Below are 27,535 nucleotides of genomic sequence, written 5' to 3'. Positions count from 1 at the left end.
TCCTTAAGATATAAAGCTGCCCCCTCCTTTCTTGTTTGATCTATTTCTCTGAAATAGGTTATACCCCCCCCCCCCGGTTACTACATTCCAGTCATGAGACTCATCCCACTAGGTTTCAGTGATACCTACTGTATTTATTGTGCCATATTAAGCTGTATTTATTAGGTTATATTAAGAGTTCCAGTTCATCTTGTTTATTTCCCATGTTCTGTGCATTAGTGTAGATAGATTTAAGCTCCATGTGAGTTTTTCTCCCCCCCCCCCCCCCATTGTTTTCTAGTACTACTTGCCCTACTCCTTCTCTAACACTTGGTCCTTTCTGCCCAGCAATTTCTGAATTTTTTTCCTTCAAATACTGTCTCCACACCAGAACTCAGTTTAAAGCTCTCCTGATCAGATTTGTGAGCCTCTTAGCAAATACATTTTTGCACCCCATCCCTAGTCAAAAGACCATCTTTGTGAAAAAAGCAAACCGTGGTCCAAGAAGCCAAATCATTCTCAGTGGCACCATTTGTGGAGCCAGTTCACCTCTGCTATTCTTCTCTTCCTTCTTGGGCCATGCTTTTCAACAGGGAGCAGAGACAAAATTACAACAAGTGCACCAAGATCCTTCAGCTTCCTACTCATATCCTCATGATCGTTTGTGATGTACTGAAGGCTATGCCTCATAGTGCAATTGGTTCCCACATGAACCAAAAGGAAGGTGTAAGAGTCAGAGGGCTTGACCATTCTTGTCAGCCTCTTTGTTACATCATGGATTTGGCTCCAGGGAGACAGCACACCTCACAATTCATCTTGTCAGGCTTGTAGATTGTTGCTTCTGTTTCTCTGAGCAAGGACTCTCCAACCATAACTCATCTCCTCTTAGGATACTTGATGTGCAGATTCTTCTTGGGTCATCTGGATATTCTCTGCAGGCTGACACTCTTTCTCTTGCAGCTGTTCCATTTCTTCCTTACTAAGGGAGAGAGCTTGGAATCAATTCTATAACTCCAAACTCTCTGTTAGGTTATTGGGCCTTCTATTTTTGTGTGTAATATTCCTACAAGCATCCTATGTTTAGGAAATGACTTCCTCCTAAGTGAAGTTTTCCATGTGTTTAGTATTCAAGATGGTCCTAACAGCTCCATCCAAGAAAACCTCATGGTCCCTAATAATCTGAATTATAGAATCATAGAATCCTAGAGTTGGAAGAGACCCCAAGGGCCCTGATCCAGTCCAACCCCATTCTGCCATGCAGGAACACAGAATCAAAGCATCCCCATTGACAGATGGCCATCCAGCCTCTGCTTAAAGACCTCCAAGGAAGGAGACCCCACTATAATCTCCGAGGAAGGAGTTTGTTCCACTGTCGAATAGCCCTTACTCTCAGGAAGTTCCTCCGAATGTTGAGGTGGAATCTCTTTTCCTGGAGCTTACATCCATTGTTCTGATCTGAAGATTAGAAACACAGGCCTCCAATTGCTGAACCTGGTCTTCCAACAGGGCTACCAACCTGAACTTGCTGCATGTGTAGCTTTGTCCTCCAGCAAGGAAACAAACATAGCACAGCTTCTGCTGGCGACTGCAAAAACTCCATCACTCCATCTTGAATAATTTGGTCAGTCAATTAAAAAGAAGGGGAGGGGAAGAACTCTGTTGCTTCCCCTCAAACTTCCCTGCTAAACAATATGTAACTCCCCTGTTTGCCTTGACTGTGTTGCTAAACTCCAGTTGTCTTCCACAACTATCGACGTATCCAGCAGCAGTTATATAGAACTAGGCTGCTAGCTCCACCCGCAGTGACTCAGCTGAAGCCCCACTCCCTCAGCCCCTGTCCTCAGGGAGAGACACAAACCCACTACCCCAAGCCTGAAAACATACCCAGTCAAGGACCTCATCCCAGACACAGCTCTCCTTCTGCTCCCTGTGCAGGGACAGGGAAATTAAGACAGGACTATTAGCTAAATGGGCTGCTCCCTGATCAAGGTGAAAGGAAGGGATTCATAGAATCATAGAGTTGGAAGAGACCACAAGGGCCATCCAGTCCAACCCCATTCTGCCATGCAGGAACTCTTTATCAAAGCATCCCGACAGATAGCCCTCCAGTCTCTGCTTGAAGACCTCCAAAGAAGGAGACTCCACCACAATCTCTGAGGAATGAGTGTGTTCCTCTGTCGAACAGCCCTTACTGTCAGGAAGTTCCTCCTAATGTTGAGGCAGAATCTCTTTTCCCGTAGCCTGCATCCATTGCTCCATTGGGTCCTATTCTCTGGAGCAGCAGAAAACAAGCTTGCTCCCTCCTCAATAAGGCATCCCTTCAAGTATTTAAACAGGGCTATCCTTTCACCCCTTAACCTTCCCTTCTCCAGGCTAAAGATCTCCAGCTCCCTAAGTCTCTCCTCATAGGGCTTCATGGTTTCCAGACCCTTCACCATTTTATTTGTCCTCCTTTGGACACGCTCCAGTTTCTCAATGTCCTTTTTGAATTGTGGTGCCCAGAACTGGACAAAGTATTCCAGGTGAGGCCTGACGAGCAGAATAAAGTGGCACTATTACTTCCCTTGATCTATTGATACAGCCTAAAATTGCTTGTTCTCACTTACTTATGGAGATAGGATTGGGAACATCTAACCTAGCCTACTTGCATCTAATGAGAAGGTGAATGCAGAGCAGAGTGGAGAGTGAGCCATTGAGCTGCTGGCCAAAAACCAGCTAGAAATGCAGTTACCAACCCCAGTCTAGAAGCTACTCCTTGGCAGGATTTACAAAATCAGTGGAAGCAACTGGAGTGTGTGTTGTGCATTGGGGTTTGATATCAGCACTTTGTTTCTACAGCAACTCTGGCAGAATAAACTGTTTGTTTTGAGTGCGTGGAATCACACTGTTGGTGTACTCCATCAGCTGAACCAGAAGGACTGATCCTTGCTTACAATGTACTATCAAGAGATGAAGCTCTAGAAACAGGCTGGGCAAAGTGGCCCTCCTGAGAGATATCATGGGGAAGCCTGAGGGACATGTAAATCATCAGTTCCTTTAAGGGATTATGATTTTTTAAAAACCACCAAGGGGATTGCCTTTTAGATTTTTAGCCTCAGGTATCAAGACTTCCTGGGCTGTCTCTCTGACAAAGAGTCTAAGGTGACTGTGACTGTCCTGGAGGTCACTCAAATGCCATTTGGGAAGCTCTGAATGTTTGACAGTAATGAGGCTAATGACCTTTTCCTCTGAAAGGATGAGGGTATGTGTGTGCATGCGTGTGTGTGCATGTGTCTGAGTGATGCACATCTATCTTGCCAGTATGTGTTACATGGAGGCCTTTTCAGTGTGGCTTAGTGATTAGGGCCTAATTAGATGATGATGATGATGATGATGATAATAATAATAATAATAATAATAATATATTGCTCAGCTTTCTTTGTGCCCATTTGCAGTCACGTTAATTTCCCTATTGAGGGCTGGGAAACCTTTCTTTTCATCAGAGCTTTCGGGGGACTTGCTGAGCATCAGTAACAAACCTTCTTCATTAGCAAAGTTCCACTCTGAGAGGGTCCCTCCTTCCTTTCTTCTGCCCAATTTTAACAGATCTGAGTGAAGTGTGACATTTGGGAAGAGGAGACTTTGCTTTCAGTGGGCTTCAGCTCACTGAACCCTATGCAACCCTGTTCATTACCATGAAAGGTTAGGCAGAGCAATAGATTAAGAGAAGAGAAAAATACATCCTCACCATCAACTGCTTGATCGTTGGGTGTTCCTCAGTTTCTCTGCTTGAGGCGGACTCTTTATGCACAATCTCAACGCGGATATCATTCTTGGCTGAAACCACACCTTTCAGATCTGAGCAAAAGAGCAAAAGAAAAGTTGACCCCACAGAAACAATTATATAAAATTACAGGCAGGGGATGGAAATAGCACTAATCGACTGCCATACTCCAGTCCCTCATACCTGGATATCCAATTTGCATACTATGCAAATTATTATAATTAGGCATATTATTAATTTGCATTCTGATTATGCAAATTCCACACATTAAAAAATCCTTGGACTTTTTCTACTGTTATGTTTCAACCTCAGCACCAGCACCAAGCTCAGGGGCTCAACACACTGTCCCTTTGGAGAGGCCTACAGCTGCTCCTTTCCTCACCGGATTGGGGCCATGACAACTAGATGCTGCAGCCCTGATCTGGCCTTTCCGCAGTGCAAAAAGGAGCTGCAAAAAGTGTCTGTGGAAAGGAGCTTGCTCCCTTACCCCATGTATTTTCCCACAATGGTAAAATTAGTTTCCAATTATCCTTTACAATTTTATTAGAGTTCTCTTGCAAGTGGTTAGTTAATATGTCCATTTCTACTAATTCAAATACTTTGTCAGCCAATCTTCTATGGTCGGTATACTTGTTTCTTTCCATTTTTGTGTGTATAATAGTCTTGCTGCAGTTATTAGATATAATAATAATTTCCAATATTTGTTTTCAATATCATTATTTGTTAAATTGATTATATTTAATAGATAAATTTAATAAATAGAATTCAGATAACATTGGGTATTCTATCTTTAATGTTTTTGTAATTAAATTATGTATTTGGTAACCCAAGACCTCCTCATTCCTTATTATCTTGTAAATATTTCCATTTCATTCTTGGCTTTCTTCCCACCCAGACAAATTTTGATAATTTTTTATTCCAGTCTTTAAATAGGAGTTCATTTATAATAATTGGGAGATTTTGAAATAAAAATATAAATTTTGGGAGAATCATCATTTTAATTGAGGAAATTTTTCCTAATAGGGATAGTCCTAATGTATTCCATTTTCTTAATTCTTTTATTTTATTTTATTATTATTTTATAACTTTTTACAAACATAGACCACACACAATACACAATACCCTATACAACAATTCGACATATCTTCCCACTTTCCCTCTCCTCCTCCAACCCACCTAAGACACTCCAACAAATACAACACAATACAATACATGTTCCTCCTACAAAACTATAAAAAACATTTAACATATATGTTACTTCCTGCTCCTTGCAGCCTTGCAAAAGGTTTTGTTTCCTTTCCTTTCTTTTAGTTAATCATAAATTCTCCTTCTTATGTTCACTTCACATCATATAAGGTAATTCCTTCAAATCATAACATTCTACTTTACTATCCGTCATTTTAATAATACCTTTCAATTTTAGCCTTTAGCATTCCAATTGTTAAGTAATTTTGATCTTCCTTCTACTAAGTGATACTCATTATTCTTATTCAGCGTCACTTATATCCTGATTTTAAAATCAATCTTACTATTCCCATTTACAGAATTACATCCATATTACATTCTTCCATTTTTCTCTTATAAAACTATAAAAAATTTCCCATTCTTTCCCCACATCTTCTTCTGTTTTGTTTTTTATCCAGCATGTCAATTAATCCATTTCTGCAACCTCAAGTACTTTTATCGTCCACTGTTCCATTGAAGGGGCTTCTTCCAATTTCCAACGCCTTGCGTATGTTATTCTTGCACATGTGAAAAGATAAAATAACAATTTCCCAAATTCTTTATCCAATTCATCATTTATCATACCTAACAGAAAGGTTTCTGGTAAAAATGTTATTGGGATTTTTAATTCAATTGTTATTATCTTATAAATTTGAATCCAGTATTGTTTGGCAATTTTACATGTCCACCACATATGAAACTACGTGCCAATGTCTTTCTTACACTTCCAACATATTGGATTATTGTTATTTTTTTACACATCAATGCGATTTTTTGTGGGGACAAATGCCACCTGTATATCATTTTATATAAGTGTTCTCTTTTAACTCTTGGTTAGCTGTGTATTTTATTCTTTTCCATGTTTTTCCCCATTTTTCGTAGTCTATACTGTGTCCCACATTCTGAGCCCATCTAACCATGCTCTCTCTGATTACTTCTTCCTCTGTCTCCCATTCTAACAACATTTTGTAGATTCTAGTAATCATCTTTTCCCCCCCCTTTATCAATTATTTCTTCCCATCTGGTTTTTGTCTTATTAATACCAGTCAATTTTTCATCCATTTTCCATTGTTCTCTTAATTGCCTATACAGATACCAGTGACAATTGATGTCAGATGCTTTCAGTTCCTCTTGAGATTTTATTTCTTTAGTTCCTTTTTCATCTTTTAAAATCTCAATGTATCTTAGCCATTTGACCTTTGGGATACTTTCTTTACTGAAAAAGGCCTCATGCGGTGAGCACAGTATTAGAATTTGTTGACTAATTCTTGATTTTACTTTTCCCCATACTTTCAGAATGGCCCTTCTTATAATATGGTTCTTACTTTCTTTGTGTATTTTATCTTTGCCATAAAACAGGTATCCATGTAGGCTGAATCTCAGATTGTCCCCTTCTAATGTTAACAATTTGTCTTCCTCTAAAGTTATCCAATCAGCTATCCACGTCAATGTTGCAGCCATATAATAAAGTTTAACCCCAATCATCCACGTCTTTTATCGTCCCATATTATTTTTGCTTTAATTCTAGCTTTTTTCTTTTCCCAAACAAAACTAAGGATTTCTTTTTGCCATGAATCTAAAGGTTTAAAGATGTGCAGCACTGGGATAGTTTGGAATAAATATAACATTCTAGGGAGGATATTCATTTGTACAACCGAGATTCTTCCCATTATAGAGAGTCGCAGATTCCTCCATTTATCTAAGTCTTTCTTAATTTCCCCCCATGTTTTTTCATAGTTATTATGAAAGAGGTCCATATTTTTATCAGTAATTGTTAATCCTAAATATTTGACCTTTCTTTTTATCATAAAGCCACTTAACTTCTCTAATTCTTAATTGGATTTTTATTTGGTTCCATGTTTTTCCATAATTATTTTTGAATAAATCTGAATTTGTATTCGTAATTATTATTCCTAAATATTTTTCCTTTTTTCTATTTTAAATTCAGCTATTCTTTCTAATTCCACTTGTTCTTAAATTGACATATTTTTGATATTACTGTATAGCTGTTTTCTTTTTGTTTGAAAACCTGCTAAATACCCAAAATTCCTCTTAATTCTGTTTTAATAATTCTATTTTCTTTAAGTGGCCTTCTAAAAAAATTACAACATCATCAGCAAAAGCTCGACGTGTATATCTTTGACCGTAGATAATTGGTCCATGAATTAATTCTTGGCTTTCCCCCCCACTAATAAGACTTCTAATATCATTATAAATAATAATGGTGATAGGAGACACCCCTGTCTTGCTCCCCTTTTAATTTAGAATGGCTTAGTCCTTTCTCCATTGGTTATAATTTGTGCCGATTGGTCAGAGTAAATTTTTCGAATTCAATTTATAAAGTTATCTCCTAATTCTATTTTCTCCATTACTTTAAACATAAAATTCCAATTAACCCTATCGAATGCTTTTTCTGCATCTAATAGAATCATTCCCAGATTTTTCTCATTGTGAGTTTCGTAATATTCAATTATATCTAATATTATTCTTATATTATCTTTCATATTTCTTTCTGGTAGAAACCTGACAGTCTTTATTAATCCAATTTTAAAATATATTTTTTATTTTTTGCAGTTTTGATTATTTGATTTCGATTTTGATTTTGGTTAGGGTTAGGGTTCGATGTTTGCAGTTTTGATTATTTGCGGTTTTGATTAATATGTTCTCTCTAGGAATCTCAAGGTCCTTCAGCACAATTCTGCTGGAAGTTGACTGTAGAATTGTGCTAAAGAACGTAGAATACTTCTCTAGGCATTAGAAGGTCCTCCAGCATGATTCTATGATTAACTTCTTGAAATGTTGACCACAGAGTTGCACCGGAGGACACAGAGATTCCTAGAGAGGTGTCCTCTTCAGTATAAATAATTGTGGTTTTTTAATGTGAGGTCGAAGGCTTTCATGGCCAGCATCCATAGTTTTTTGTGGGGTTTTCGGGCTATGTGGCCATGTTCTAGAAGAGTTTCTTCCTGACGTTTCACCAGCATCTGTGGCTGGCATCTTCAGAGAAAGCTTGCCTGGAAAAAGTTGTGTGAACCTGGGAATGCAGGAGTGATTTGCATGTGTCTTGTTCTGTGCTGATGGCAGACCTCAGGCTGGAAGGCTAATGCAAAAGAGTATAAGTGTCTGCTAATTGGTGATTTATGCCTTTGCAGATATGAGAGCAATGGTGCCATTGATCCTTATCAAGACCCTGACCCTGACCCTGACCCATTTGCATTTGCTGAGTCCTCATTTTGCTATTCTTCAGGACTAGTAGCCAAATTTTGATCACTTTAAGGGTTTCTTCTTTCTGGTTGAAATTATTCAGATATTTGTGGAATTCAACCGGAAAGAAGAAAGCATTCCCAGGCTCACACAGTGTGTGTGTGTGTGTGTGTGTGTGTGTGTACACACACACAATTTTTTCCAGGCAAGCATTCTCTGAAGATGCCAGCCACAGATTCTGGCAAAACGTCAGAAAGAAACTCTTCTAGAACATGGCCACAGAGCCCCCCCCCCCAAAAAAACCCACAAAAATAGTGCTTTTTAATTTGTGGTTTTTCCATATTCACAGGGGTCCTTCATCTGACCCCAGCAACTGTGGAAGGACCACTCAACAAGCTGTTGCTCTCTGAGATCATACTTAACCTGGAGATCCAGAGGGCAAAATTTTCCCTTTTTGTACTTTATGTTGGTAATCCACAGTTTCAACAGTGTAACTACTCAATAAGATTCTGCTTCCTTGTGTAGTATTCCATTAGTTAATTTGGCTATTGCAATCTTAAACTTGGGAAATGATTTTTAAAAGTAATTAGTCACAGTTATAATGCTAAATTGCTCAAAGTAGTTACTACCATAGTTGTATTTTTTAAAAAACATAGTGATATCTTTTCTAATTTTTCAAAGGCAATTTTAAAAAAATTACTTTTGCAAAAAATAAAATAGTTATTTTTAATTACTTAAATTAAAAATAAGTAATTAAATAAGTAATGCTGCAAGTTGCTGGCCTGTAGTACAAAAACCCGTCCTTATCCAGACAGACCAGCTTGTTATCATTCTGGCACAGCAATCCACGAAGAAGCAGCAAGTAATTCAACATGAGCTAGTCCTTGAGCTGTTTCACCCCAGCAACTGTACGAGTAACTAGAAATTATAATGACAGAACAAAAGGATTGAACTTGTTCTCTGTGAAGTTGCAGTGGCTATAACTGTAAGCTACTTTAGTTTTTTTTTTTTTGGGGGGGGATAATTAATTATGAATAACTAATCTGCAACCAGCGCTTCAAAAACTTGTTTGGAATCCTGTATTGCAGTCATTGATTTGTTTTTTTAATGAATAATTTTTTACAGTTACATTTTCTAATAATAAAAAAATTTAACATACATCACCATACATGCCCTATCTAATGTCCTCTATCTTCCCTCCAACATCCCTTGGTTCCTTTTCTCATCCCTCCCTCCCTCCCTGTTCTTTTTAAATCATTCATTCCACATTTTCTCTGACTTCCTAATAACACAGTACAATAGGTGTTACTTTCTATTTATATAACAGTTGTTTCTTAAAATAGTGTTATATGAAATAAACAATATTCTTCATCCTAATCAGATTTGAAAGGGTTTTATCCTTTTATTTCCTTCTTTATCCCTTTCTTGTTTATGCTTGCGATTGTTTTACTTCACCCTTAATTCAATTATCTTTTCCCATTTTTTTCTCACACTGTGGCATAGATTTCTCATTAATATACATGGTTAGTCTGTCCATGGTTACCATTTCATTTAATTCACTAACCATTCTTCTACCATCAGTATATTTTTTGATTTCCAATATCTAGCGAGGGTCACTCTTGCTGTAGCAGTCATTGATTTGTAACTGCCCTGTATTCAGTTATCATGCGGGTGGCACAGTTGGCATGATTGCAAATGCTCCCTGCCCACCTTAACAGCCATTAGCCACACTGAGCAAAGGAAGTCTGTTCAGCTGCCGATCCAGCTGGAAGGAGAAAGGCATTTCCAGGCTCTTCCAGTAGTGAGCAAAGTTGCAATGAGGAATGAGTCCTGCTTCTGATTGTCATAACTTTGCTCACTGGTCGGAGGGCTGAACACATCCTTTCCCTTGAATCATAGAATCATAGAACAGAATCCTAGAGTTGGAAGAGACCGCAAGCACTATCCAGCCCAACCCCATTCTGCCATGCAGGAAATCTAAATCAGAGCATCCCCAGTGACAGATGGCCATCCAGCCTCTGTTTGAAGACCTCCAAGGAGGGAGACTCCACCACACTCTGAGAGAGTTTGTTCCACTGTCAAACAGCCATCGGGAGGAGTTGGGCCAGGGTATGTTATTTAGTACATCTGCCTTCCTTTTCATTGCATGCTGTACGGGGCATTGTGGTAGTGAAACAACCTTTCTGGTTGTCAAAATTCTGGTAGTCAAACAAACTTTCAAGCCTCTTTCTAGGTAAAGTTACTTTGAAGACTTGAATGAAACACAAACTTTATCTCAGTAATTAGCTGCACAAAAAGTAGATATTTTTAGTACCCTCCAGGAATAAATTGTTCGGTCGTCCTCCAGTCTGCTGGGACTTCCCCTGTTCTCCAGGAGTTCTCAAAGATTATTATTGCCAATGGCTCTGATATTACATTTGCCAGTTCTTTTAATACCCTTGGATGTAGTTCGTCAAGTCCATTATCCTCAGGTTGAGCACCCTTTTCCTTTTCTGAGAAGACTGAAGCAAAAAAGGTGTTGAGTAATTCTGCCTTTTCTCTGTCTCCTGTTAGCATTTTGCCATCCTCTCCACACAGTGGCCCTACTGTTTCCTTTTTCTTCCTTTTGCTTTGGACAAGCTCCAGAAGATCAGTTCAGCATGTTTCACAGTAAACGTTTTATACAAAATTAATATGCACAGATGAAATGAAACAACTAGATCAAGTACAATAAAAGACTTTTTTTTTTTTTTGGGGGGGGGAACCTTTTAGAGACCTCTTGAAAGTGATGCTTTGTTCCTTTCACTAACCTCCTGTTTTCCAGTTCTATGCCTTTTTTTAATGTGCTGGTGGTGCAGTCTTATCTGGTTTCCCCATTTCTCTATGGTTTGCTTTTTACACATGCACAGTAAAGGATTCTGGAAGCAGCAGCTGTTTACTTTGCTTGTTGTAGTCAGGCATAAACAGCTAGAGAAGAATTAGCTAGAGCAGAATCCCATCCTTTCCCAGCTTAAACTTTACTGTATTGTTTACTGCACTCTGCAGATGCTTTGCTACAAACTGGAAATCTGTTTTTTCCCAGCCCTTGTTCACCATCCTCTCAATGCCAATGCTGCTAAAAATCTTCCAGATGACAAGGAGGAAAAGAGGGGCTTAGCTGATGTAAGAAGAACTTATAAAAAGAAGCTTCTTTGTCAAAGGCCTTGATAACTGAGGTCTAGCACTGTATATAATAGCATTGACAGGTTTTCGTAACAGCAATAAGGGACAGCTGAAAATCATGTCATACAGGTTTGACAGTCAGGAAGCAGCTGTTAACAAGTTTGTGTTCTGCCTATATACTAAATGAAAGTAGTGATTTCAGTTCATGTATTTCTCTCTAAAATCAATACATTGTCCACATTTACAAATTATAGTATGCACCTATTTCTGTCTTTACAAAGGATCCTACTCCAAAGTTTGGAAGAAGGGTTAATATCTTGTTCCGTCTTTAAAAAGGCTTTTCAAAATTAATAATAAGGGATTCATCACAGTCCTATAACGGACAAGCTTTCTGGCCCCCAAAAAAGAGACCTCCCTTACAATAAGGGACACCTAGTGACTCTAGGGGCATAAATGTGATGTGTGTGTGCATGTTTCTGAAGGGGGCACAAGGAGCTATAGTGTAGCCCTTTGCGCACCCCACATATCACCCCCCACCATCCATAACTTTCCTTCCAAGAATGGCAGCTGCTGCTATTTTCTTGCTGGTGAGACACAGAGAGGAAGCAATAATAGTGAAGATGAAGTTGGTCTGGTCAAGAGGTGAAGAAGAAGGCGACAGTGTCCATGAATAAAGTGAAGCCTTCTCCTTCCCCCAAAGGTGAGATCAGCCACTTCTTCATGATCAGGAGCAGCAGCCACAACCTCTTCTGAGTCTCTAAGCTGCTGAGTAAAGACACAGAACTGTGTGGAAACGCTGCCTGGTTGATGTACCATCTCAGACAATGTTTTCTTGGCAGTACTTACACATTATCATTGTCTCCCATATTATGGAATCATAGAATCATAGAGTTGGAAGAGACCACAGGGGCCCTGATCAAGTCCAACCCCCTTCTGCCATGCAGGAACTCTCAGTCAAAGCATCCCTGACAAATGGCCATCCAGCCTCTGTTTAAAGACCTCCAAAGAAGGAGACTCCACCAAAATCTCCGAGGAAGGAGTGTGTTCCACTGTCAAACAGCTCTTACTGTCAGGAAGTTCCTCCTAATCTTGAGCTGGAATCTCTTTTCCTGGTGCTTGCATCCATTGTTCTAGGTCCCAATCTCTGGAGCAGCAGAAAATAAGCTTGCTCCCTCCTCAATGTGGCATCCCTTCAAGTATTTAAACAGGGCTATCATATCACCTCTTAATCTTCTCTTCTCCAGGCTAAACATCCCCAGCTCCCTGAGTCTTTCCTCATAGGGCTTCATGGTTTCCAGACTCTTCACCATTTTAGTTGCCCTCCTTTGGACACATGGCTCCAGATTATCAATGTCCTTTTTGAATTGTGGGGCCCAGAATTGGACACAATATTCCATGTGGGGTTAATATATCTGAATATTTGTTGGGTCGATGGACAGAAATGTCCGATAGACCATGTCAATAGAGAAGGCTTCTTAGATTAGGTCTATTCTCTCTTGCTTAACTTCCTTTGGGTAGTGACATCAACACATGATCTATGGGTCCAGATAGATACTTACAGGAGGAGCTGTTCCTTCTGATGAATAGTTGCAAATAAACATTTCCCAAAAACAGGCAGTCGTTTTTGCTTTGTGGTACATTGATTTGAAGGGAGACCATGCTTCAGTTTCCCACTCAGCTCTTGGAAACCCACTGGATGACCTTGGGCAAGTCACATTTTCTCAGCCTCAGAGGAAGGCAATGGCAACCCTGCCCCCTGAACAAATATTTCCAATAAAACCCCATGTGAGTTTCACCTTAGGTTTGCCGTAAATCAGAAGTAACTTGAATGCACACTGCAGCAGACTTTTGCTTCTATCTAAAGATGGGACATAGATGTTTGTCCAGTCATGAAAATTAGGAGACAAACTTAACACAAGTGCTCCAATGTCACAAAGTAAGAGGAAATAAGGTTACAAATACCTGGAGTGTATCTGAATTAGCATCCCTGCCTCTGAGGCAAAGGCTTCCTAATTGATAAACTTGTGCCACTAGCCAAATCAATATTTAATGTAGTAGTTTTCGTCTACCTTTTTCTTGACAGTGTTCTCTTCTAAGACCACTTATCCCCCGAGGCACTCCTGGCAATTGACAAAATAAATAAATAAATAAATAAATAGATCAGAATAGAATTTCCCAAAACCTTATGGGGCAAGAGGGACCATTTTTTGTGATGCGTTTGTTTCTTTTTTTTCCCCTTAGTGGTTTACTGCTTCTTCCTATTTTCTGTCCGCAACTAGAAATAATGCCTTCGCCACCAAAGCTTTACCATTTAATCACAATGAAAAGCCAATTACAGTCCTGAAGAGTCTTCTCTTAGAGACAACACTCCTTAAATAACTTGTGGCTTGTAATGTCATCCAGGAAACAACAACAGATGTGTATTAAACCCATTAAAATATGTCCCCGGGGAGGCTCTCCACTGTATACATAATTTGTTCATGATGCTTCCCCCGCCTGCTCTTCTTCTTATTAAAGCAGTAGTAGGAATTGCCTTTTGTGAGACCTGCCCTACCACCCATGACCTGTCCTCAGCTCGCTCAGGCTTTTCTTGAGTCCCAGCCAAGAAATTATAGGTTGTGAACCAGTGGATTTTGGGAACTTCAAGAGAGAGACAGAAGCCCCTGTGCTGTTACTGTTATATCACCAATTGTGTGCTCTAGGAAACGAGAGCAAGGTAGTCACTCTGGTGCATTACACTCTGGTGTAATACCAAACTACTGGCTGAACTGAAGTGGTTCAGAAAAGATGCTCCATAGCTCTCTTTGGGAGATTAATTTGAGGATTCTCTGGGTCCCTCTCCTGCCTGAGCTCGATGGGACCCTTTGAGACCACCTTTTATCTAAAGAACTCAGTGCCGCCACCCAATGATTAACTCATAGAGTCATAGAGTTGGAAGCCCCTTCTGCCTTGCAGGAACTCTCAGTCAAAGCATCACTGACATATGGCTATCCAGCCTTTGTTTAAAGACTTCCAAGGAGGGAGACTCCACCACAACCTCCGAGGAAGAAGTGTGTTCCACTGTTGAAGAGCCCTTATTCTGGAGGTTCCTCCTAATACTTGAGCTGGAATCTCTTTTCCTAGAGCTTGCATCCATTACTCCATGAGAAAACAAGCTTGCTCCCTCCTCAATATGGCATCCCTTCAAGTATTTAAACACGACTGTCATATCACCTCTTAACCTTCTCTTCTCCAGGCTAAACATCCCCAGCTCCCTAAGTCTTTCCTCAGAGGGCTTCATGGTTTCCAGACCCTTCACCATTTAGATCGCTGTCCTTTGGACACATGGCTCCAGTTTCTCAATTTCCTTTTTGAATTGTTTTGCCCAGAACTGGACACACTAGCCCTTATCAGATGAGTCTGGAACTGGGGGTCTTCAGCACTGGGCGGTTCGAATTCACGTTATTTCACACAATACCATCATACCAGCATTCGAATGGCCCAATCCGAACTCACGTGAATGCGCGAGATGCCGAACTGAATGCGTACTGGCTCCTCTTTTTGGAGCGTGTTGGCCAGTGCGCTGATAAGGGGATTGGCAATATCCTGGATTGGGGCTCTGTTCGATCTCAGTGCGAATGGCTCTGGTGTGACTACCCAATCCTGAATTCCATCGCAAGACCCCCAGATTCCAATTTTAACTTCCGGTGGGTCTTTCCTCTTGCCGGTTCCAGGGAAGCGGGGGGGGGGGGGGGGCGGTTCCAGCGGCCTCCTCCTCCTCCTCCCGGCTTGGGAGCCAGCATAAGCTGCATCCCAAGAAGGGAAGAGGCGCGGGGGGACGCTGGAATCGTGGTTCCGGCAGCCTCCTCCTCCTCCTCCCGGCTTGGGAGCCAGCATAGGCTGCATCCCAAGAAGGGAAGAGGCGCGGGGGCCGCTGGAACGGCGGCGATCGCCGCGATTCTAGCGGCCCCGCGCCTGTTCCCTTCTTGGGATGCAGCTTATGCTGGCTCCCAAGCCGGGAGGAGGAGGAGGAAAAAAGCATCCCCATTTACTTAGATGGCCATCCAGCCTCTTTGACAGCCGCTGGAACTGGTCCTCCCCCCCCCCCCCAGAATACATATTCACACACTCACACACACACACGTACAACCGGGCATTGCTAATTTGTTGCAAGGGAAGGTCATGGTAACGTTAAAACCAAGCAGGAATGTAGAGAGGAAACAGAGAGGAATGTAGAGAGGGCACGTTGTATCGCGATTGTTAATGTGCATGAGCTGGCTCTCCAGCTGTTTACCGGGCTGTCATGACGTGACCTCCCCTTTCACCCCAGAAGCGTTTAAGGTCGCAACCCATGCAGGGCACCACTGAGCATGTGCGAGGGGGCCGATACGAATCGGCCAATCCTCATGTTGAGCACCGGTGTGACAAAACATTCTGCACTGAATGCACTTCGCGCGAATGCGTATTGGCCAATTTGAATCATGCCAATTCGGAGGGGCTCCCAGGTATGATGGTATTGTGCGAAATAACGTGAATTCGAACCGCCCAGTGCTGAAGACCCCCAGTTCCAGACTCATCTGATAAGGGCTAATATTCCAGGTGGGGCCTGACCAAAGCAGAATAGAGTGGCACTATTACTTCCCATGATCTAGACACTATACCTTTATTGATACAACCTAAAATTGCATTGGCCTTTTTAGCTGCCGCATCACACTGTTGACCCATCTTCAACTTGTGGTCTAGTTGGACTCCTAGATCCCTTTCACACCTAAAGGTCTCCTTAAGCCAGGTGTCCCCCATGATCCTATATCTGTGCATTTCATTTTTCCACCTAAGTGCAGTACCTTACATTTCTCCGTGTTGAAATTCATTTTGTTAGCTTTGGCCCAGCTTTCTAGTCTATTCAGGTCACTTTGAATTTTGATCCTGTCCTCTGGGGTATTAGCTATTCCTCCTAATTTGGTGTCATCTGAAAATTTGATAAGTGTGCCTCCAATTTTGTCGTCCAAGTCATCCTTAGCAACACATTGGGACATTGCTGGGGAATTCGACAGGTACCTCCCTTGTTGCATCCTCCTATTTGCCATTTCTAAAAGACCGTATAAACCACAAAAGAGAAGGGAGAGGGGAAGGGGACAGTATCACCAATTATTCCATAAGTTGTTACTCTACAAAGAAACTTTTTAAAAACCCCATTATAATTGGCTAGGTACTTCATGCAGAAAACGGATGATCTGAATGTTGATTAGTTCCAAAATAACAATTTCAGAAAGTGACAAGCTTTGTCTGTCTTAACTGAAAAGTGTCTGATTTTTCTCAGTTTTCCCAAGTCCAGACTAAGTTTGCTAATTTCATTATAGACAAAATTTTTGAAATTCTCCCTAGCTGTTCCACTATTGATTAGATTTTTTTGTTGCTAACGTCGTTTATCACAACTATTGTCTGCTACAGAATTCCTCTTGATATTCTTGATTCTAAGATGTAACATTTTTGATTATCCTATTGTTTGTGATTACCTTGTCATTTGTAAGCTGAGTTGGAAAGTTAGCAGAAAAGGGCTGAAGCTTTAATTAACTGTTAATGAGCTTAATATCTGTCTCAAAAACAACACATTGTTAGCTGTTAACTCTTTTCTCCCAAATTTGCCATCTCTGCTCATGAGAACTTATTGTGTAATCCTGGGGGAACATGGAGCAAAGAAACCTTTCCTGTAGGTGAAAATTATCACACTAGCACACACAGTGACCAGTGTTTTTATTTTATTTGTTTGCTTTGCTTTATATATATTGATTGAAGTCCTGTATACACCAGCTTCATTAGTATTATTCCCGACTTGTTCGTGTTGGACTGCAAACCAACATCTGTACATAGCTATGCCCATGTAGTTCACACCTTTCTACTGTCCCAGTATGTCAGGGACAATCCCACTTAATCCTCTGTCCTACTTCTTTAACTGCTTTTATAATGTCCAAAGGCCTGAATGGACAGACCAAAATAAAACTGCTTTGGGTCACTTTGGAGGTATGCTGTTTAAATGCTGCATGCATCCTAAGAGGTCGGAAGTCACGCCAAAGCCATGCTCCATTCCTAAGGACTGGAGCGCAGCTTTGATGTGTGTGTCATTTAAACAGCACACCTCCAAAGTGACCTGAAGCAGTTTCATTTTGGCCTGTCTGTTCGGGGCCCCAGTTTCTCTTTCCCTTTCCCCTTTATTGTTGCAGTTTGCTGCAAAATGAGGTCAAAATTCAAAAGCAGTTTCCATCTAATGCTTTAGCATGGGGAGAGGACAAGGGGCAGAAGCTTGTCTTTCCCAGTAGGCTCAGGAGAAAGTAAACTGCCGAAGCCTCTCCTGGCTTGTGTGCTCTTCCTCAGTAATAACTTGCCATCTTGACCATTTTAATTCTGCTTTCCTACACATGTCTCAGTTTTCATTTGTGCATTGTTGGGTAGTATGGCAATTCTGTATCTGTTCCTACTGCTATGGCTTAATGGTGTGGAGGAAAGGGTCTGGAAACCATGCCTTATGAGGAAAGACTTAGGGAGCTGGGGATGTTTAGCCTGGAGAAGAGAAGGTTAAGAGGTGATATGATAGCCCTGTTTAAATACTTGAAGGGATGTCATACTGAGGATGGAGCAAGTTTGTTTTCTGCTGCTCCAGAGAATAAGGAGCAATGGATGCAAGCTCCAGGAAAAGAGATTCCACCTCAACATTAGGAGGAACTTCTTGACAGTAAGGCCTGTTTGCCAGTGGAATAAATTACCTCGGTGTGTAGTGGACTCTCCCTCCTTGGAGGTCTTTAAGCAGAGGCTGGAGGGCCATCTGTCAATGGGATGCTTTGATAGAGAGTTCCCGCATGGCAGAAAGGGGTTGGACTGGATCAGGGCCCTTGGGGTCTCTTCCACCTCTATGATTCTAAGATGATTCAGACCATGGAGAAGTCACTGGTCTGCACTCAGGCAGGTGGGGGAAGCATATGGAGTGCACCAACCTTTCCCTTCCTGGTGGAACTGGGAGCAACTGGATCTTTATGGTCTGGATCACTTCCTCCTCTCTTCCCTGGTATGTGACAGAAGCAGGGGTGGCTTCTTCCAGGGCTTGACAGCTTGTGGGTGGTGGAAGGGTTTTGGATGGAGCACAAGACCAAAAGAATGGTCCATTGTGTCCTGTCCCAAAAGGGATGTGCATGTGCATTAGCCTTTCCCCACATAGTACTCTATAGGGGAAAGATATCACATTGGAATTGATGATGAGACAACACATTAATCCTTTTTACAATTTTTAAAAAGTAGACCAGATTAGTTTCTCCCTCATCACCTCAAATAGCTCCATTGGCTGCTTGAGAGACAAAATGCTTCCATGCAGACCAAAGCTGGATGCATAGGATACTTCCTGACCTCTAACATGTCTTGGGTGTGCTGTTTTCTGAGTGGCAAATGCTTGTGCAACACTTCTCTGCAGATGGGATGGCATCTGGTGCCCAGGCAGGTGTTCCCTAGAAAGTTACTTGTACAAACAGACTGGGCTCTAGGCCCTGTGTTTGGAGAAGGGAACAGATAACAACTGATCCAGTTCCCAGTAGGAGGATATTATGTGTGACAGATGGCTGCACAGCAGCAAACACTCCACACTTAGCATTAGTATGTTATCTATTTTATTCATCTCAGCCTTAATAATAATAATAATAATAATAATATTAATAATAATAATAAATGGCTTGCCTTCTGTTAAAAAATAAAGCGATCTGAAGTGAAAAGGAAGCACACAGGAAAAACAACAACACAGGATTTTACAACCTGGATTTATATCACAAGGAAACCAGAGCAAGAAAATAAAAAAAAACCAAAAGACATCTTGCTTTGCAGAACACCATCTTGCTGTAGATATTTTAATTGGTTTGTGTACTGTGAAGGAGGTGAGTCAAAAGACATCTCTGGCTCTGGGTATACAGGGCCAGCTCCTCCAAGGCATTTTACAGCCTGATGCGAAGGACAATGCAGTGTGCCTTTGGCATTCTATATATCCAAGTCAGTCAGACTAGTAGGTGATGGAAACATGCCCTCCAACAAATCTGATCAGAACAGGCTAGTTTATAAGACCTGTGTTGCCCCTACATTTCTGTGGTAGAGAAGAGACAAATGCTAAATGGGCTGCTGCTACTGCCTCTCCAGCATCTGATATCTGAATCGGTTGCCTCCTTCTGCATAACAGTAGAGCTGGCTCTGATGGTATAAAATTGGCCTTGCCCCAAGTCTCCAATATTTGTGGGTCATTTGCAGGGAGGAGACAGGGGTGCAAAATTTCCAGTTTTGAGGGCTCTACTTCAAGCAAGAAGAAAGGGCTGTGTCCAGGTTTCTAGCCCAGCTAGGAAAGCAACAGCTTAGTACAATTTGGAAGGCTTAATGGACCTGCTGCTGCTACTTGCAGAGACCAGGGGATCTGTGTATTTACTTAATTGGCTTCCTCCTTCCTTCTCACTCAGTGTGGACCCAGGGCTCACCCTCTATTCTCCTCTGTATCCACTGTCTGGCTAGAGGAAAGTAGTCTTGATTAAGGGTTCTGTCAGAAATCCCTTGCATTCATATATTCATTTGGGGTTTCTGTCATGGGGGTTATGTATTTAGGGTTTTGTTTAGATATTATTAGAATAAGTTTATAATGGGTTTGATATATATTGGTTTGAAAGAATGTGCTAGAAGGGGATAGATTGATGGTTAGCTTCTGTGCTTGCTTATTAGGATTGGAATGTTACAATGTTAGGGAGTTACCCAACCAGGCAGAGACTGTTCCTGTGTTGGGAGGGGGAGTTAAACCTTAAGAGTTATTGCTATTGCTTATATGATGTCATGATAATATGTTCATGATGCTTATATATGTTGCTGTTATATTTTAAATGCTGCCATGTATGTTGGATTGTGGGATGATGGGATATATAACCATGCTTGAATATACTTATAGGCTGTTAAGGTTCATTATTACTTAGTCTAGTGGTGAAGGATGTTTGTGCTTCAAGGCCACAGGTGCAAGGAGGAGATAACGCCTTGTGAGAACTTAATTGTTTTAAGAGTTTGCCAGAGATCCCGGACTAGAGGACATTACATCATTGGGGAGGAGATTCCTCACTGCGCGGGAAAGATTTATCCAATTAATTTGCTTTAATGCTTTATGGGGGTGGGTATGCTTGTGGGACTATATAACCCATCTGTAACTATGCATCTTCATTCCTGACAAAAAAGTCACTTCTCTTGTATGTGCACTATTTTCAATAAAGTTGGTACTTTTACAGCCCAGCCTCTTATTGGAAATGGAGACTGCAAGCAGGAGCCTGACAGGTTCATTTTACCATTTCCTTAATTCCGTAACAATACTTTCATTTCACCTTGAACTAGGAGCAGCCCCTTCATCTGAGATTTCTGTCATAAACTTCCAAATAGGAAAATATGGCGCGTTACAGACCGCTGGATTGCGGCGGTCTGGCTCTACCTCTGCTTTCAGCGTCCGGGAGCCGCAGTGGCCAAACCGCGTGGCTCCCGGACGCTCCAAGGAAGGAGCGCAGAAATCGCGCTCCTTCCTGGGCTCCGGAAGAGACACCACGAGCCGCTAGTCGCGCACTCGCGCTGTCACTTCCGGGGCGTGACATGTGGACGCACAGCGTCCGCTACGTCAATATGGCGGCGGCCATGTGGAATCGCCGCCGCCATTTGTCACGGACTCTGTCCATGATAGGGTTAGGGGCGTCTGGAAGAGATGCCCCTTTTTCAAACTGGGACGTCCTCAGGACGTCCCTAATGGCGGTCTGTAACCCGCCTATGTTCTGTCTTGTGTTTATCTTTGAATGATGCTGTGAGCACCTGTGGTTGGTACTTAATGCAAAACATTGTCAGGGTCTCAGGGCCTGGGACAATCGTGAACTGGCAACCCTAGATAAAAATATGGCTTCACTTCACTCTCTTTCTTATGGGAGTTTATCATATGGGACGAATCCCGTGCAGAAACTAAATTAAAACTGAAAACAACCAGCGTTTGCGGGTTGTGACATTCAGGGTTAACTCTAACAGAAAGTTGAAAAAAAACTGCGTTTGTGGGATCCAGACAAACGTTGAGACAATGTTTGCATGAAAGAGAAATAACACGAAAATAACCTAAATGCCAAGTCATCAAAAACAGCTCCTTTTTACTTTCACTAAATTCCGAAAGTGTAAAGGAGCTTTCCATTCTGCTTATTTTCACGTTATTTCTCTTTCACGCCAACGCATCTGACAAACAACACCTGGATTTTAAAACAACACCCGGGGATTTTGCCAATCCGCCCTCCGTGTGATGAACTCTATGGTGAGAGAAGTGAAGTCATAGAACAAGGGTGGGCATGCTCTAGAGGGTTACATCCACTGATTTTGGACACCTATAATGCTGCATGCCCCTGCTGGTGACAACTGTCTCCTTTCCCCACAATTCCTGTATGCTTTTCCATTCCATTGGTCATTTACTGGCTATGGAAATGTTTCCCAGTATTATCAAGCTGTATTGCACAAAAGAGAGAAGGCTTTATACAAAGAGGTACTGGGACATCCCTTGATCAAACTGGGGTGTAAATATTCAGTTATTTCAACCTTACATGAGCAGATGAAGAATTTCTCCTGATTTTTTCCTCTGGTGCAGGGAAAAAATTGACTATTTCTGTATAGTTCTCACCCAGTATTTGTTGTGTTGCAGCAGAGAGACCAGGTTGGCCCCATCCCTTATGCCACCAGGCTTTCTCAAACTGACAATCCTGTACAGCGTTGATATAGAGTTTGTACAGCATATAGAGTGTTTAATATATTTTAAATTTCAATGTGTAATGTTTTTAACTTTTTAAAAATGATTCTTTTAAAATTTGTATTTACAAATTTTGCAAGATCAAACATCCCCATGTTTATCTGATCAGCCAAAAGCCTGGTAACCGCCAGGCATTGGGATGACCTAGGGGCTAAGGAACACCAAATGACCTCCCTGTCACCATGGGCGCACTTGTTCCTTAAGCCCCTAGTCACCGGGAGGTGCTCCCACGTTATGGCCCCCGCAATGGCCACAACGCCTGCCCTATTTGCCCCCAGGTCCTGAATGACTCCCAAACCAGAGCTCCATAGCCCTGGTACCACACCATGCAGATCCATGGCCTATGCGGCCGCCACAACAGGCCGTTCGCAGAACGCCGACTGCCAACCCTGCCAAGAGCGAATCAGTATTCGTCGCAGTAGTCCAAGTGCGGACGAACATAACCTGCAAAGGCCTGAGACCTCCACCTGCCAATCCGCGCCGATGCGGAAGGAGTGTCCACCAAACTCGGTGTCGGGAAGCCCCAGTCTTTTTACTGCCATGCAAAGGACCGATACAAACTGGTATTTTGTCAATGGTGTCCCATCCAAATGAATAAACAAAAAACTGTCCAACAGTGGTCTAACTTTCCAGAATGAGCGAAGGGCCTTAATTGCACAAACGATGGACCCCTTCATACGTCGCAGTACCACTGTTTGCCCCAGACCAAGTTGGTCGCACTTGGACCTGCGAATTAATAAGGATACAGCATATTTCTCAAAGGACAGTTCAGCAATCTGTAGTGCTCGACCCGAAACGTCACTCTTGGATGATGCAACCAATTCCCCAAGCCTGTAGGCACCAAAGAAGGCAACCGTGAAAGCAGTAAGGAACAATGTGCTTTCAAAATTGGATGAACAAATCACAGGCAATTGTTCACAAATTGTCGTTAACAAATGAAAACAAATGGGTCTTCTGACATCTTTAGAAACAGGATACAATCTTTTCCAACCTTCAACAGCTCTTTTTACCAAAAAGGAGGCACAAGGATCGGGGAACCCACCTGCTTTGGAAAAGAAAGAGATGCCTGCTAAATGAATGGACATAGTTTTAGGAGCAATCTTGGAATGCCTTAACCAAACTAAAAACCGTAGAACAATGTTAGTGTCCAAAGGCCACCTGAGCTGGATGGCCATGGAATTGAAGAATTCCATCAACTTTGAAATGGCATGTTTATATGTCTTAAAAGTGGAAGGCGCTATGGACGCCATGACTCCGTCCATTATCTCAGACAGCCAACCTCCCACAGGGACTCTGGGAACTGGGTGGGGTACAAGTTGGCATCTGGAGCTAGCTGATGAAATCTTTGTTCCTGAAAACGAGAAATGGTGTCTGCAATATTATTGTCTAAACCAGGCACATGGCGAGCTGTGAATGAAATATTATTATGTAAACAACACAGTACAAACGTACGCACTAATACCATTACTCTCTTGGATTTAGAAGATTGCTTGTTAATAACATTGACAACTGCTAAATTGTCACACCAGAAGCAGACCCTCTTATTAGCAAACTCCGAACACCAAATGTGAACCGCCACTACGATGGGGAACACCTCAAGGAAGGTAAGATCCCGAAGTATGTCCTTTCCAGCCCAGGCATCGGGCCACCTTTTTGCACACCAGTGGCCTTGAAAGAAAACACCAAATCCGATGCTGCCAGCTGCATCGGAGTGAACCTGCAGCTTGTTATCCAGCTGCCAAGACTTTTGCCAAATAGCCACACCATTGAAATTTTTGAGAAAGTCTAACCAGACCCGAAGGTCTTCTTTAATGGCATTAGAAATTCTGATGTGGTGGTGAAGCGCTCTGGGACCAGACATAGACCTGGCCAGTCTGGCACAGAAGGCGCGGCCTGGTGCAATAAATTTGCAGGTGAAATTTAGGTGCCCAAGCAGCGACTGAACTTGCTTAAGGGTGACCTTATGTGCAAGTAAAGTATCCTCCAACAAAGAACGTAAGTTGGCCAACTTATCAGGAGGTAGACTGGAGAGACCAGCTATAGAATCCAGGAGGATGCCTAAAAAGGTCAAAGACGTGGACGGACCTTCTGTCTTGTTGGCAGTAAGGGGGATGCCAACTTCATCGGTGAGGGCCAAAAAACATGACAAGAGCTTGGAACATCCAGATGAGTTGACTGGACCTACGAACAGAAAATCATCCAGGTAACTAACGGAGATGAGGCCCTTCGCTTAAGCTCCCATTCCAAAAAGGAACTGAAAGTTTCAAAAGCTGCGCAGCTTATTGAGCAACCCATAGGCATGGCCTTGTCGAAATACCATTCACCTGCAAACTTAAAACTTAAAAGATGGAAATCATCAGGGTGAACAGGCAGCAACCTGAAGGCCGACTGAATGTCACACTTGGCCATGAGGGCACCCTTACCACAAGCCTTGACAAGCCTAACAGCATGGTCAAAGGAGGCGTAACGAACTGTACAAAGCTCCTCTGGAATGGCATCGTTAACTGAAGAGTCAGGGGGTGGGATAAATGGTGAATTATGCAGAATTCACCAGGAGCCTTCTTAGGAACAACTCCTAGAGGTGACACATGGAGGTTATGGAAAGGCAAGGCTGAAAAGGGGCCTTCCATGCGACCAGCATCGATCTCTTTGGCAATCTTGGCTCTAAGGACTTCAGGCATGGCTCTTGCAGACTTCAAATTACGTGGATTAGAATGAGAGAGGGGGGCGGCAACTGGGATGCGAAAACGAAAAGAAAAGCCATCTGAGAGGAGAGCTGCAGCCTCTCTAAGAGGGTAAGCAGCCAACAGAGGAATTAAAGCCTCAGGTTTAACAGGAGAACGGGCCAAGGCAAAAACCTTGTAAGGAAAAACTGCAGCAGGACTATTTTGGGCCCCCTGCAGCTCCGGCCTCTGCACCCGCAGAACCATCTTTTTTGCCGGATGCTGCAAAAGCAGGGCACCCTGATTGAAAGGGCTGGGAAGCTTGGCTGGGCCAAAAACATGAGGACATGGGATGAAAACCTTTACAATTATCACAGCAGTGATCATATTTACATTGTGCGCAAGTGCACCAGCCTGCATTAAAATCCCAGCATGGGAAAATGCGCGCTTCCCTTTTGGCAGACCCTTTTTGAGGACCCCTAAATTTGGCCTGTGTGCCAACTTCAAGCAGCCAAATTTCATTATGGAGCAGATCCCAATGCTCCCTGGAGTTCTGAGAAGCGTGCTGCCGGAATGCTGCGTCGTAGGCGATGGCCGCAGCCTCGCCCGCAAAGGCTTTGGCTCTGAGGACATTAAGCAAATGGCTGTCCAAATACCAAGCTCGCTCAGGGAAGGCCATTGAAACAACTGATTTAAATATGGTGAAGCCCTCCATCCAGTTGGCAAAGGTGTGTTCAGCAGGTAACTTGGGCTCCTTCTTAGCTTTTTTCATAGAAGTCACAGCAAAAGCTTCTTTGCCCTTGGGCTGGAGAAGAGAGAAGACATCCACGTAGCACCCCCTCAGGATGAGCTTTCTGACTTTCTTGGAGAGATGTGATCCGGGAGGACGCTCACCAGGGGCACAAATGGGGAATTCTGCCGCCTGAGGATCAACCCACACGCCCTGGAGTCCAGGACGCCAGGCACGCCTCTTGATAGCCCAGCGAGGCAAGCCAGGAACCAAGGCGTGATCAACCCAAAAACCATCCCTCCTGCATGGAACTCCCAGGTGAAGGCCACCTGAATCAGCAGGCTGAGCGGATCCGGCTAAACAAGCCTTGCGATGTCTTCTCTTGACCTTTCTTTTTCTCTTCCGTTCCTTGCGTCGATCAGCCAAAGACGAGGCTCCATGAAGATAATCGTCGTCCGACGAAGATGAAGACAAGCTGGAAGTGGATGAACTTGAAGAGCTGGAAACTCGAATCCTCGCTGTCTGTGATGCAGGCACTGGGGGAGGCGCAGCGGCAGCTGGCTGGCTGGAAGATGTACCCTTCTGAATCAGGTCAGCAATGGACCTGGACAAACTGGCAGCAGCCTCTGGAGAAAGCGATGATGTGGCACATGGCTGGGAGGGAGGTAGATCAGCAGGAGGTGCTTGATCAGATTCTCGACTAGTTGTGGAAGCCCGAGTGGGAGCTGAAACTTTTGGAGGCCTCGGAGTGTTGGCCCAAGATCTTCTTGGCAAACCAGTCAGGCCCCTGGTGGTGGGTCTGGAGGCCGAGGACACAGGGGGTGGCTTCGAAGGCATGTTGAATTATAGGCAAGGCCCCCAACCAAGTCAGCCACACCAAGGAAAATGTGAAGCTCCGAAGGCAGGCACTAGCTAATGCCCCACAGGCCAACCGAGGAAAAAACTAGAAAGAAAAAGGGGGCCCTTGCGGGGGAAGTTTATTGCAGGGCTCAACAAGGCCCCAAAAGGGGAAAACAAGATGGCTGCGCGGGCCGAAAAAACAAAATGGCGGGCGTGACTTTCCTGCCAAAATCCCCGCGGGCCACCCAGAGGGAGGGGGCAAGGAGCAGAGGAGGGGGGCAACCACCGCCCTCCAAACTGCGCCCCACTTAACCGGTCCGGTGCATGGACCTAAGACAGGAGGGAGGACAAGGTCCTCTGTGCTTGCCTCTTGTTAGCTTGGCTCTGCACGGCCGCAGAGCCAAGCTGCAAATGATGCCGAGGGCCGGGCGGCACGGCCTTATATAGGCACCCGGCCATGGCTGATGACGTGGCTCGGGAGTCCCTCCTCCAGAGCAGCTCCACCAATGAGCTGCTCTGGAGGACTGGAACTCCCAATCAAAGAGTTCCGCTCTGCCCGTCCTAGAGCGTCGTGGGGCGGAAGGGCCTCTCCTTCCGCCCCACGAGCCAATCAGGGCAGAGTATTCACCCCAGAGGCACTCCGGGGCGGATTGCTGCCGCTCTGTGGCAAAGCGGTCTGCCCGCCGAGTCGGGCGGCCACTTTCTAACAGAAGGATGTCTGTATAGTGGCTATTAGAAGTGATTAGTGTAAATGGAGGCAATGTTGTCTTAACTTTGTTTCGATCTGGATTTTATGGGCTGAGAGGGTTTGCAGAGCTTTTCATGGGAGAGTCCAGTATTTGAGAGGAAGGTGGACTTGTCTTGATACTAGCATAAAGATCCTGCTCTGATAAATCATTGATTTATAAATCAGAAAACAAGTCTTCTGGCTGCATATTCTCTCATCACTTCATCTCTCTAGGTTGGAGCTTGTCTTGCTCTGTGTTAAACCAGCCTTTCACATATTACATCCGAACCAGAAAACTATGGTTCAGTCTCTGCTTACAGGTCAAGGTATAAAACCGTGGCTTGATGCTGGTGCCATGCCCTGCATTGTACACCAGAAATTAAACCCCAGTTTTCTGATTCAGTTGTGGTGAGAAGTGGCATAGCTCAAAAGAATGGGAGAAGGGGAAGAAATGCCTGAACACAGCACT

The 27,535-nt window shown here is 43.1% G+C and overlaps 1 protein-coding gene across 2 annotated transcripts in view; it reads right to left on the bottom strand.

Moving 5' to 3' along the window:
• KIRREL3 (kirre like nephrin family adhesion molecule 3) overlaps positions 1–27,535 on the bottom strand; it is a 1,115,257-nt gene that overhangs the window by 43,334 nt on the left and 1,044,388 nt on the right. For both annotated transcript variants that reach the window (XM_089537770.1, XM_089537771.1), the window contains one exon: positions 3,707–3,816. In XM_089537770.1, the coding sequence (XP_089393896.1) occupies positions 3,707–3,816 (110 nt within the window). The remainder of the gene's footprint in view (positions 1–3,706; positions 3,817–27,535) is intronic.

This window comes from Sceloporus occidentalis, unplaced genomic scaffold, assembly GCF_023333645.1.
Source record: "Sceloporus occidentalis isolate IW3139 unplaced genomic scaffold, rSceOcc1.0.p SCAF_9, whole genome shotgun sequence".
Lineage (NCBI taxonomy): Eukaryota > Metazoa > Chordata > Lepidosauria > Squamata > Phrynosomatidae > Sceloporus > Sceloporus occidentalis.
The sequence above is the reverse complement of the archived record's forward strand: the minus strand, read 5'-3'. Positions and strand labels throughout refer to the sequence as shown.